Raw genomic sequence first — 13,658 nt, 5'->3', positions numbered from 1 at the left:
CCTTTCACCAATGAGGTGCTAACAGGCCCACACACATTCCCGGATCTTATTAATGGACACAGCTTGCAAATGTGCACTGGTCTTTAGTTTGAAGAGTAACAGTAGTGGCTTCTTGCAGATATTTTCAAGCTTTATTTTATACCTATAAAACACATTATAACATATTTTATACAAAGTATCACATGCCACAACAAAACATGTGTGCAGTAGGTTAAACCATCATATTCAATTCATTACTTAAGAAATAGGCTACATTCATACAACTAATTCTTTACTACTTAATATGTTGAACTCACTTTATGGGTAAAAGTATTGATCTGTTCAGCACCTATTTCCGATTACCTTAGAAGGCAAGTCTCGCGAGATCTGTGATATTACGCTCACGTCTAGCACGTAATCTTACGTCTCGCGAGAAAAGTTAAATCCTTACGCGGGAATATTGCTTCGGTAAATAATATGTTTATTAATAGATAACATAATGTCATCAAATGTAGAAAACATGTTTCATGAAATTGACAAGCTTCGTGCTCAGCTGTTAAGCGATGTTGGAGTACAGACAGACATCCAGCGTGCTGAAGAAGAAATCAGCCAGTGAGTGATTAGCTTCTGCTGTTAAGCTAGGTTAGCATGTTAACAGGTTAAGATGTGCGGTTGTCTGGAGCAGCAATACGGTTGACCTCAAAGGTATTTCAGTCACAGTGATTAATGACAGACTTACTTAAGCAGAGTTTAACCAGACATTACTTACAGTTTATCCTGGTTATTCTGAATAAATTCATGGCGTCATGCTAGCGTTGCTAACTGCTAATCTTCCTGTGGATATTCTGATATGTTACAGCAGGAAAAACAGTGTTAAAGTACTAATACAAATACCCACTTAGGCTTCTTAAAAGTGCATGAACAGACACAGTAGACCTTGAAACCAAAGCAGGTTATGTAACTCGGCTATTATTTATTTTGTTATTTAGTTATTTATACCTGTGCTTTTTCAGTACAGCACTAGATGGAGATGTCAAACAGCGGTCGACTTGAGGACACAAATATTTTAGATTATTGAAAAAAATACTTTCTGTTTTAGTTTGAAGTTGTGGTTAAACTGGATTAACATTAATGTGTTATTTTTTTGTTCAATAAGGTGCAAGGTGATATTTTAGCAATCAGTTTTAACCACCAAAAAAAGAAGGAAAAACAGCGTCTTGTTTTCAGGTAAATTCTCTTCTTTCAGCTGTTGTGTGTCATCCTTGTTGTTTTTATATTTTCAGCAGGGAGATTTTGTCCCGCATTGAAAGTGTAGTCCTACGAATAGTGACCAATCTGTCCAAAGATGAGGCCCCTGTCCTGGAGATACCCAACAGATCCAGCTGGGCCAACATCAGGTAAACTTGTCTTAAAGTTTTTCTTCTCACCCTGACATTTTACACACAGGCTGTGTGGGATCTATGTAAACTGCTTGACCTGTCAGAAATAAACACAAGCAGTCTGTTCTGTAAAGAAATAAACATTTTCCTACACAGTTTTCTTTGGGAGGTCAGACCACACAAGATGATTAGATTGCTGTTTAATTTCTTTAAAGAGGAAATACATACTTCATCTCTCTCCAATTATATAAAAAGATGTCTAAGAAGACTGCTGGGAAAACCAGGGGGTAGAAATAAATAAAGCTTTTAGCATTTGATCAGATAGATTAAAGCTTGAATACCTTCCTGCTGTGTTAAAGATCACAAGGTGATAAAGAATTGAAAAGCACTCCATCTACAAATACAAATTTGTAAAGAGCTTTAATGTGACTAGGATGTTGAGAAGTAATGCTGACAACAAAGCTGTCTGGGTTTCTTTTAAATCAAACCTTGCCACAGCTTAAAACACATTCTGGCTCAACTCTTTCAAATGGTAGAATGTGCGCCAATAGGTTGCAAAGATGAAGGAGGAAGGTGAGGAGCTTTCTCACAGGTATCCCTCGGGCTGTGGGGAATTTTAGATAGGTTGCAGGTGGGATCTGATTTTTAAAAAAGCCCCAGCAGCAAATGTAGTTTTCTTTAATAGCTTTTTCCTGTTTTGTTTTCCACATGAATGTCCATACATGTCATTACATCCCTCTGAAGTTTTGAAAGTGCCATCGGGCTTCAGATGAGTTCAAGACATTCTGTTACCACCATCAGGAGTGACAGTCCTGTATCTGTCACTAAATTTGGTAAGAAGATACACATCAGTTTTCATATTTTTCCTTCATGTGCAGCTGTTCTGTTCTTGACAACCCAGCATTCCTTTTAGTCAAAAAACCTTTATTGTATTTCATGTGGCTTTCATTTATATTCATTGTGAACATATGCATAAACTGCAGAAACGGCAGTAAAAGTCAGGCTTAATTTTAGGTGACAAATTGGCAAAAGTTGTTGAAAGAGGCCTTTAAGCATCGGTTTACCACATGGACATAGAATATGTTTTTTGGTCATTCTCCAGTGTTTAAAAAATGTGATATATCACTCATGATAGACATGTTTATTAAGAAAATTGATTCTTATCTTTTTTTTTCTGTTGAAAGCTCAAATTCTCAAGATTCTCTCAGTCATCTACAGACTTGTGCAGAGCAACTCGTATGCTACGAAAAGGTCGTCATTAATGCAATATCGCAAAGCCAAATAAAATGTTGGTTTAACTGAATTCCTAAAATGTTCTCACATCAAGCTTTGTTTCCACAGAGACATTTATTACAACAACACACAGCTGTTCCGTTCACAGACAACTGTTGATAATATAGTGGATGACATCTCCTGCATGCTGAAGGTTCCTCGCAGATCACTACATGTGGTAAATGTGCATGTTCATGTTGATATGAAAGATGGTTTACATGATTGATAGTATGGCAGAAAACCCAGAGCTCTGATATTAAAAGCTTGTAGCAAAATTCCTTTGAATATTAGATCAGGCCCCACAGATGATATCCGTTAGTTTAGTGTGGTGTTTTCTTTTTGTCCGCCTTCGTAGCTCAGGAAACACCTGTGGGAAAAAAAATACGGTTCTTCTGATCAAACAGTAATAGAATTAAAGTTGAATTCAAAGGGGCATTGTCAGAAACATGTGTGCATGTATCTGCGTGTTTATATGAGCTGTTTGTGTGTAACTTTTTTGTGAGCAGCTGGCAACGTCAAAGGGATTAATCTCAGGTGATCTCTGTTATTTGGAGGAGGATGGCACAAGGATTGACTGTCAATCCAGCTCTGCTGTAAGAAAAAAACATATTCATTTTACTGCACCGAGAAACATAACATCAGCTATAACTGGATTTATAGTTTTAAGTCAGCGGGTTGCAGCATACCCCCTCACAAATGTAACTATAAGTCTGAGCTACAGCATTTTGTCAAGTTCTTTTTATTTATGTAGCTCTGCCTCTGTGTCATAATTCATGAATTTGCCCAGAGGTGCTTTATGTCAGGTTCAGACATATACACTGCTCTCTGAGTGCATCAGATATGTGATTTTATTACAATACATTTCTGTTACTGCCACAGACTTGCTGTATGGTTTCTTTGCACAAGTATATATCAGATAATGTGTGCACACAGGTTCGTGATAAGCTCCACGGTGTCATTTAGAGTTGTACTGTATTGTTTTAAGTAACTCATCCAGTGTCTGTGGCCTTGTTTTGCTTTCAGGCAGTTCCAGTTTCATCACATATTGCTGGGATAAGAAGTATCCTTTGAGAATTTGCACATGCCACTCTGGGTAATTGTGTGCCACATATATGTCTTTCTGTCTTACTGCTGTTTCCTTCACTAGGTTCAGATATTGTATCATCTGCAAAGTTTGTCTTGATAGTTGAGAAGGATGCAACGTTTCAGAGACTGCTGGATGATGACTTTTGCACAAGGTTCTTCCCTTGCATCATGATCACAGTGTGTTGCCTTTTCTGCCGCTACTTTTTCATTGTAATTGTAATGAAATTAATCATCTTTGAGAGCAATGCAGTATAATGTGTGTTTGTGTAAATCAGGGTAAAGGCGTGCCCGATGTGAACAGCAGGCTGATGGTGAGGAAACTGTGGGACACGCTGCACATCCCCATCTTCGCTTTAGTGGATGCTGACCCTCACGGTAAGAATCATCTCTCTCAATGCAAGCTAGTAACATACTTTGCATAGTTCCACACATTTAACAACACTGACTCTCTTTTCATCATTTACACATGCACACACAGCTGGCTTGCAAATCCCCCTAAACCAGCATATGTTAGCACCTGTCCAGTGCGTCATGGTGCCTAGTCTGGGTGCTATTCCCGTTGGCGTGATGGCTCAGTTTCAATTTAGTCTCCATACCTCTAACCCTTTTCCCATTGCATGGCGAGACACATATGTAATGCTTTACTTTGTTCAAAGATCTGCTACACATCTTAGAAGATAATTGGTCTGGTATGTCAGTGATTGCAGCGTGTCTCTGTCTCTCCCTCTGATTTTCCCAGGCATTGAGATCATGTGTATCTACAAGTACGGATCAGTGGTGAGTCCTGCCATGCCAGTTATTCTTGTCCTCTCCATTATCCAATGTGGCCTGTTCAGTGTCTTTCTGTTTGCACTATGTAATTATGCCCCTCTTGAAGTGAAAAAAATACAGGACCAATCACGTATCTCAGAATATTTAAGCTGACAGGATATGGAGTGAAAATGTAAGTGATTGTATGGCAGCATTTTTCTCGGTCTGTGCCATGTTTATGTAATCATCCCTGAGTTCATTAACTTCATTGTGAACATGTGTTGGGTATAACCACATTATGAAGGTACAGTGCTGATTATCTGTGTGTTTATTTGAGACTGTTGTGTGTGTGTCACTGGGTGTGTGTGTGTTGTGTGTGGGTTTTTCCACAGGCAATGTCGTTTGAGGCCCACAGTCTGACCGTCCCCAGCGTTATGTGGCTAGGCCTCCTCCCCTCTGACCTCCAGAGGTTTGGACTCAGTATTCGCTACTTCCTACTTCCTCCTCCTGCCTCTAATTGGGATTATATTCTGGGGACATTTAGGTTGTTTGTTTTGGTTTCTGTTGCTGTCGCCCTCACTTTTTTTTCCTTATAAGGAACTGCATCAGAGAACATATTGAGTTTTAAGTATACATCCCCTTGAACCAATATAGGCTTGAGGGGTTTTGTGACATACATTTAATTGTAGTCTGTACAGTTTTTCCTCTAAACATATACATAGCTCCTCAATGGGAGTCTGTTAGAAATAGGATAGAACATTCTGCAGGGATTATTATATGCACCAAGAGAAATCTCTTGCTCTGTGCTGACATTTTGTAATAAAATTTAAATTGTATTTTTTTAGGCTGCGAGTTCCTGAAGAAGCACTGATCCCACTCACCAGGAGAGATGAAAACAAACTCTGCAGCCTCCTCAAGCGGCCATATATAACCAGCCAAACAGATTGGCAGAAAGAGGTGAGTGAAAACAAACAGTATTAAAAGGATACTTTTTTGACATCATTTTCAAATTAGTGGGTGATTTGGAATTTGTCCTACTGAAGCATTCAAGAACACTTGACTTGATCTAAACAATGACTGAATGTTTAAGGCTTTAGCAAGTATTTTGAGGGATAAATTAGCCTAGAATAATAACTACACTCAGCTCATGCAAGCCTGCATGCAAACTGTTGATCTGCACCCTCATTTTTAATTAAAAAATGTTTTACACTGTTTTAACATTTTGCTCAAGTTCAGACACAGGAATACAGTACAGAAAGTATTTAGACCCCCCCTTTCACTCTTTGTTATATTGCAGCCATTTGCTAAAATCATTTATCATGACCTCGTGATCCTCATTTGCTCTAACATGCATTGTGAGCCGTAAGGTCTTATATAGACAGGTGTGTGGCTTTTCTAATCAAGTCCAATCCATATAATCAAACACAGCTGGACTCAAAAGAAGGTGTAGACCCATCTCAAGGATGATCAGAAGAAACAGACAGCACCTGAGTTCAATATATGAGCGTCACAGCCAAGGGTCTAAATACTTCGGCCCATGTGATATTTCACTTTTTTTAATAAATCTGCAAAAAAAGTCAACAAGTCGGCGTTTTTCTGTCAATATGGGTTGCTGTGTGTAAAAAATGAACGAATGACTTTTTTTCATATTTCCCTTAAAATGCTCTTGTCGCAGTTGGAACTGATGCAGCAGAGTAAGTTAAAGGCTGAAATACAGTCCCTGGCAGCCATAGCTCCGGACTTCCTCACCAGCATCTACCTGCCCAATAAGCTGCGCTATGGAGGCTGGATTTGAGCACAATGCTGCCTCTCAGTGGCACTGACTACTCAACAGCTTAAGTTGGTTTCAAAATGAAAGAGCTAAGATAAGGCTTCACATAATCTGGATTTAAGTTACTTTGGGTTGTAGTTATTGGATATTTATCAACCACTATGTATGTGTTTTATGTAGCTGTTCAATATTTAATCATATTAAATCCAATTGAAAAATCAGAGCATGTGTGTCCTTTATTTACCTTTAGGTAATTTTTAGATTGAGTCAGATTCATTTCTTTGGTCTACAATTGAATTTTTCCATCAGTACCTTGCAGGCTGATTCAAGTGTGCATGCATTATGTCTGTGAAGATGTGGTTTATTGATCAACAAGGATTTAAAGGAGCACACTGCTGCTAACTTTGTAATCTGTTCTTCAGAATTTATTATCTCTGACAGTGTGTACAGTATTTTATAGTGAGCAGTTAACTATTAAAGTTTCATATCATGCAAGGCAGCTGGTTTAAAATAAAAGGCAGTATATTTATTAGGGGTATGTCTTTTTTTATTTTTAATGCATTCTTAGTTTATCCATTTACTTGTGAAGCAACATCTAATTTCTGATAAAACAATTGTTTAAATGCTTAAATTAATATATTAAAAGGGAAAAAATCTCTTGTGGAAATAAAAACTTTGGTCTTAAAAGGGTCAGGAGTCATATAGGAGAAATGCAACAGCTCCATCTGCTGGGATTGAACTGAAAGGATGGATACAGCATAAACTTTTGGAGGCGGTGGGAGTTTCCCAGTTGTGTTGGGGCTATCGATGGAAAACACTAAACACTTGGCAGCAAGGATGGAAGAGTCTTGGCTGGCCGATAAAGTGTTGACCTTATATGGTCGGGGATATAGTCAAGGCCTGTGTTGCCCTACACAAATACCCTGCCTGCACAGATGCTGCAAATGCTCCAGCTGTGACATACATCCCGCAAACTTTACACAATCATCTGTTACTAGAGAGATACAGGTGGAGGGAGACTGCAATCTCCTAAAGCCTAAATTAATTTATACAAAATAACAGATTTGTTTTCACACAAACCAGAAACTACCACTGCCAATATTTTTGGGCCCCTTAAGAAATGTAGCTCTCAGCGTAAGTTCAATCAGGAAGACTCTTTCCCATCATTCACTTCATCCCTATCCGCTTCCTAATTTCCTTCTGTTCCTCACTCCTCTGCTCCCCCTCTCTTCTGCTCTCTTAGTCAGGTGCTTAATAGAGAGCACCTCCCTCACCAATCAGCTGTCACCTTCTGTCCCTCTCCCGCCCAATCACAGCTTAGCACGAAATTTAAATGTCTCCATCTCCTCTCCAGCTGTCTTCTGATCGAACCCGGCAACGCTCCTCCACCCCATGCACCACCAGGCTAACGCCAGTTCAGACCTCCTATCTCCTGCCCTTCAGCTCTCCACCACCACCAGGTCTAGATCCCGGGGGGGGTTTTCTGATCCGCGGTCACTCCTGCGTTTTCTCCCTCCTTTCGGACGTGGTCTCCACGACGGGGTCTAGGACGCCAATGCACATTTATAAATTCGTACACAATAAATCTTTCTCATTCAGTTTGCTGAGTCTCTCATGATTGAACTGTTGTCATTGTTTAGCCATTGTACAAATCATTGTTATGCAAATATACTATATAGTCTACACTTTACCTGAGTGACTGACAACATTTCATTTGCACTTGATTGATATCACACAGTATAACAAGCAACGTTTTACCTTAACATTTGTAAAAAGTTGAGAAATGTCTCCTAGTGAAGAACTGCAGGAGAGCAAAGTGATTGTTATATGAATAAAGCCCTGATTTAAATCTGATAAAACATTTTGGTAAAAAAAAAAATTGTTTCTGTATACAAGGTACAATAATGTAAGCTTCTAAAGTAAAACTGTGTTGTGTTTGTCATTTGAATGATGATAATGTAACATCTAGAGATCTGAGGGCTCAGACTGACACAGCTATGTTATCTGTTACATCTGAACAGCAGCCAGATGGTCTCTCCTGTCTTGTATTAGACCTTGTAGTAGGATCGGTCCTTGAGAGGCCCTCCCTTTTCCATTTGTCAGGGACAGCTGACTACAGAGCTGAGTGAATGAAACTTGTCTCCCGGGCTGTGAACATAACTTCCTCTCTGCTCTGAGTGATCACAGATTTGTGTGGAGTCAGTCATGTTTCGTAAGGCGTTTTTCATCTGCTACATCAAAGTGGACTGGGACACATTCAGGTGAAGAAAAAGAGAGAGGTAGATAAAAGCAGCATTTCTGAATGGTGGTGAAGCCCTATTTTTAGTAGCCAGAAGCTTTCTGAGTATTTGCCTTTGATGAGATAAACATAATAGATGTCTGCTCTCTTGCTGCTTGCCTTGAAAACCTTTTTTTTTCCCTTCCCATTTAGGTCAAGACTATCTCATATGGAAATTGTGATCCGCCGCTGCCCCTTCCTGACTGTTGTGCCCAGTGTTTTTCTCCACCTGGCAGGAAAGTCGTCAAGATTTAACTATGCTCAGAAGTGCCCTGTGATGATGGACCTGATCCCCACACATCTAACCAGAGCGCTGTCTTCTTCAAATGCGGCCCAAGGAAACCTAATAAATCACGGTCAGTTGTAAGAGTAAATATTCAGTTTTAGATGACGTTTTCTGAACTGATTGAGATTACGATGAGGTTTCTGTTTTGTGTAGATCCAAAAAATACTACATCACCTGCCGAACAGGCTGTGGGATATAAGTGTCCTTTCCTGGCTGCAGAGATGGTGCAGAAAAACAACATGGTAGTAAAAGAGGCCATGATGGAGCTGCAAGAGGACGTCCAGGTGAGCTCTTACCACACAGGAGTACCAAAACATCTTTCCAGGCCTTTAAAAACATCTCACCTGCTAAAGGATAATCTTTCCGAAGGTAAGTCTAATTAAATCTTGTCAGCACTAATTTTTTATAAAGTATAATCATGATGCTTTGAAACTTTTTCTTCCTTCTCAGTGGCTTCCTTCCAGTATGACCATTTTTTTGAAAAGAAGATCGAAAACAAAAAAGCAGACCACACATACAGGGTTTTTAAGACAGTGAACCGCTGCGCCTCTACGTTCCCCATGGCTGACAGCTACTCAGAGTCTCTTCATGCACACAGAAACGTGTCTGTGTGGTGCAGCAATGACTACCTCGGCATGAGCCGTCACCCCAGAGTCACTCAGGCTATCATGTGAGTTGATAGTCACTAATATTCCTAGTTAGTCACGATAACAAAAAAGAAGAAGAAGAAAAAGTTTTAGGATAATAAACTATATTTCATTTTAGTGAAACTGTAAAGAAGCATGGTGCTGGTGCAGGAGGCACACGAAACATCTCGGGGACAAGCAAATTTCACGTGGAGCTTGAATATGAACTGGCCGACCTGCATGGCAAGGATGCAGCTCTGCTGTTCACTTCCTGCTTTGTAGCCAATGACTCTACTTTGTTTACGCTGTCAAAAATGCTGCCAGGTACTTCAATTCAGTGACCTAAATTTGAATAATGAAAAAAGTATTTGTTCACACATTTTCTGATATAGAGTGAAATGTACAGTCCTTCTCCTTTGTTTATTCTGCCAGGTTGTGAAATCTACTCAGACGCTGGCAACCATGCCTCGATGATTCAGGGAATAAGAAACAGTGGGGTCAAGAAGTTTATCTTCCGTCATAATGACGTCAACCACCTGAAGGAGCTGCTAGAGAAATCTGACCCCTCCACTCCAAAGATTGTTGCCTTTGAGACAGTGCATTCCATGGATGGTGAGTGCACAGCTCTCTCACTTATTCAATATGGCTGTTTAAAAGATGCATGCATTGTTGCATGTTTAAATGAATGCAAGGAATCAAATTGAAATATACTTTATTTTTGATGCTGTGCCCTCTGCAGGAGCTGTTTGCCCACTTGAGGAGATGTGTGACATTGCCCATAAGTTTGGTGCCATTACATTTGTGGATGAGGTACATGCTGTTGGCCTGTACGGGCCCAGAGGAGGAGGGATTGGAGAAAGGGATCGAGTCATGAACAAAATGGATATCATCTCTGGTACCCTTGGTAAGCCTCACTAAAGACAGCAAATCTTTCACAAACATACAGCATGACCTCATATGGGTTTCATTTTCAGGCAAGGCATTTGGCTGTGTGGGCGGCTACATCGCCAGCACCAGCACCCTGGTGGACACGGTGCGTTCCTACGCTGCGGGCTTCATATTCACTACTTCCCTGCCCCCTATGCTGCTGGCGGGGGCCAAGGAGTCCATCAAGATCCTGAAGAGTGAGGAGGGCCAGATGCTGAGGAGGAAACATCAGAGGAGCGTCCAGCTGCTCCGACAGATGCTGATGGATTCTGGTCTTCCAGTGGTCCACTGCCCAAGTCACATCATACCTGTTCGAGTAAATTAATAACTCATTCAGACAAATGATGCAGAGGCAGGGGGTATCTAATGAGTATTATGCCTAACCACCGTGTCCTTCTAGCATTCACTGCTAAAACAATGCTGAAGCTCTGTACATAGATGTTGAGGTTCAAGTTTTATGTATTCACAAACAATGACTGTAGTTACACAAACAAACACTGAAAAAAGAAGGCTAAAAATACACACGCCAGTGCAGACAGCTGTATTAACACAAAAGCTGTCAAACTACAGCGAGGACTCTCTCTGCAGACATGGTGTCAGACATTTTGAAGTGTGACTCAGGCTTATACAGAGTGTATGTTTGGCAGGTGTCGGATGCAGAGAAGAACACTGCGATCTGTGACATCATGATGTCTCGTTACGATGTTTACGTCCAGGCAATCAACTACCCCACTGTGGCGAAGGGAGAGGAGCTGCTGCGCATCGCACCCACACCACACCACACTCCTCAGATGATGTATCACTTTGTTGGTATGTCCACTTGATATCAAGTGTGTTGACACACACAATTTTGTTTTTATCACCATAACCAGCCAAATGTCCGTTCTTAAACTACTGTGGCGTTTTGTCTCCGCAGATCAGCTGGTGAAGACATGGAAGGAGGTGGGTTTGGATCTGAGGCCTCACTCCTCAGTAGAGTGCACCTTCTGCCAGCAGCCCCTGCACTTTGAGCTGATGAGTGAGAGAGAGCGGTCTTACTTTATAGGCCTCAGTCACATGATTTCAGCAGTGGCCTGACATTAATTAAACATATCTACATGTAAAATGCTCTGTGTGGGTGAATGGTTCATTGATTTGGGTGGAAGTCAAATCTTTTTCATATATGTGTAACATGTGTTTAATTTAAGCCTAAAGCTAAACAGTTATTTTACTATATTTCTCTATGAGGATTAATAAAGTTATCTTAAATACAGATTGTTTAATTAATTATAATGAACTAAGTTGTAGTTTAAACGGCATTATATGTGACTGTTGCAGTGTTGTGGTTTAATTTTCTGTTTCTGCAAAGCTTTCCAGAAACATCTTTTTTTTAATATTCAGCATTTGAATATACAAATGTGCAAATGTCATCTGTCCTGCCACCATATGTAACAGTCAGCACCACACAGTCCACTCTGTTGGCTCCACAGCTAATATTTTGGGCCCAGCCTCATCCAAAAAAAAAAAAAAGATTTTGTTTAGTTTAATGTTGCCAGTGCTCATTAGGTTTTATATTATTTGGCAAAGTTTAATCAAACAGTTTTCAAATGCCATTTTGTGAGCAAAGTTCTTTTTTTTTGGACACCATCCTTAAAGGACGTTCTTTATACTGTGTGAGCTGTCACCACAGACGATCCTTGAGCCAAATAAAAAGCACCATTTTTTTTAATGTAAAATCCGTTCTCTGGTTTTTATAGCACGACTCTTTTTATAATGTATTTTTTTTCTTCTTCCATCTGACTCATACATGTTTGATATCTACTTGTAGCATTGTGATTTATGGTTGGTGCACATTTTGTAACAAATCAGTGAGACAGTCCATGAGACTGAACAATCCACACTCGGAGACACAGTTACTATGGACATGCACATCATCTTAAATCACTGATGTGTTGTGTATTTTGTGTATTTTGCAATATATAAACTTCAATAGGTGTAAAGAGCAATGTTACATATTACATGTACATGCTCCTGTAGCACAAAAAAAGACAGCGTTATATCAAATATTCTCCATCCTGTACTGCGTAATCAGCTTAAGGGCAGATTTGTTGGTCATCTGATTCTTCATTCATGAAATCCCCTTCATGTCATTCAAGGTTTCACCTCATGGAGGCACACTGGGCCTCCTGCTTGTGAGGCTGTGACATCACCGCCTCCCTCCTCCCTCCCTCCCTCCTTTGCAGATGACTCATAACTGGTGCAGCAGCTTTCCGGATCAACCACTAGAGGGTATCAGCAGAAAACAGGATATTGTGTTTCCTATCTAGATAGCATGTGAGATCACTGATTGTAATAACATGCAGCAAAATGCCTCCATGTACACCACAGCATGGGTCAGTGTGGCAGGCTTGCAAAATCAGATTATAGGTATTATTTCAAAATGATTTATCTAGATATGTTATGTATCCCTCTCATTTTATTGACTATACAAATCTTCCTATGACCACCATGTGATAATAAATTTAGTTTAATGTATACCTACTACTCCCACATGCCGAGAAACATCAATGAGGAGGAAGCCCTCCTCCCATCTCTCTCATCTCTGAATTCATCCCACTGTACATCTGCACATGACAGGAGTGTGTTCGTGTTTCCACTGGGTATGCGTGAAAGCCCTTGGAGAACCACTTGACATGCAAAAAAAAAAACTGGGATTCTATAAACCAGAGACTCTCTATGCTGTGAGAGAATTACCATGCGCTCACGTTTGGAGCATGTTATCTAACCCCAGTGTTGGTGGAAGTGGAACAGTCAGGTGACCACCACTATCATGCAAGTCTGTGTAGCTCAGAGCATCAATGTTTGATGGTATTTATTCTAAGGAAAAACTGTCACTGTATTCCTTTACACGTGTGTGACTCAACAGAATAACAGAAATTTTAACAGAAAAAAATAAATATCAGCAATACACAGAGAAGCGTGTAAATCTTGGCAGGAGAAGACGTACTGCTGCTCTGTACCTCATTACTGAAAGTCTGAGGGCAGGTCCCACAACTCTACACTTCCTGGAAAGGAGTTCAACTTGAGCAGCAGTCATGTGGGCATGAGGGGCCATGGGCTGTGTGTGTGTGTGTGCATGTGTGTGTTTGAGTCTTTGAGGTGCAGGTGCTGAAATGGTGGTGCAGTGTAGTGTGTTAATGATATGGCGCTTCTTGTTGTTGTTGTGTGTGTGTCTGATCAGTTTATGGCTGAGAGCATTTGTGTGTGTGTGTGTGTGCAGGTTTAGCTCTATTCCTCATTCTGTGTTAATCCTGATGCCCTGCAC

General features: G+C 40.3%; 2 protein-coding genes across 2 annotated transcripts; both read left to right on the top strand.

Annotated features, from left to right (window-relative positions):
• Positions 1–478: 478 nt before the first annotated feature.
• On the top strand, positions 479–6,261 carry spo11 (SPO11 initiator of meiotic double stranded breaks). Its single transcript, XM_028410483.1, has 13 exons — positions 479–591; positions 1,263–1,376; positions 2,103–2,191; positions 2,543–2,609; positions 2,700–2,808; positions 3,137–3,223; positions 3,654–3,690; positions 3,784–3,893; positions 3,992–4,091; positions 4,456–4,493; positions 4,859–4,935; positions 5,312–5,423; positions 6,142–6,261. Exons 1-13 carry the CDS (start codon positions 479–481, stop codon positions 6,259–6,261), a joined length of 1,173 nt encoding a protein of 390 aa, XP_028266284.1.
• A 2,181-nt stretch (positions 6,262–8,442) lies between these two features.
• Positions 8,443–11,431, top strand: LOC114438714 (5-aminolevulinate synthase, nonspecific, mitochondrial-like). The gene is made up of 10 exons (XM_028410236.1): positions 8,443–8,498; positions 8,669–8,871; positions 8,955–9,170; positions 9,252–9,471; positions 9,567–9,751; positions 9,860–10,039; positions 10,167–10,331; positions 10,402–10,670; positions 11,002–11,164; positions 11,271–11,431. The coding sequence occupies exons 1-10, from the start codon at positions 8,443–8,445 to the stop codon at positions 11,429–11,431; spliced, it is 1,818 nt and encodes a 605-aa protein (XP_028266037.1).
• The last annotated feature ends 2,227 nt before the right edge of the window (positions 11,432–13,658 follow it).

This window comes from Parambassis ranga, chromosome 7, assembly GCF_900634625.1.
Source record: "Parambassis ranga chromosome 7, fParRan2.1, whole genome shotgun sequence".
In the NCBI taxonomy this organism is placed as follows: Eukaryota; Metazoa; Chordata; class Actinopteri; family Ambassidae; genus Parambassis; species Parambassis ranga.
This window is presented reverse-complemented; position numbering and strand designations above follow the sequence as displayed.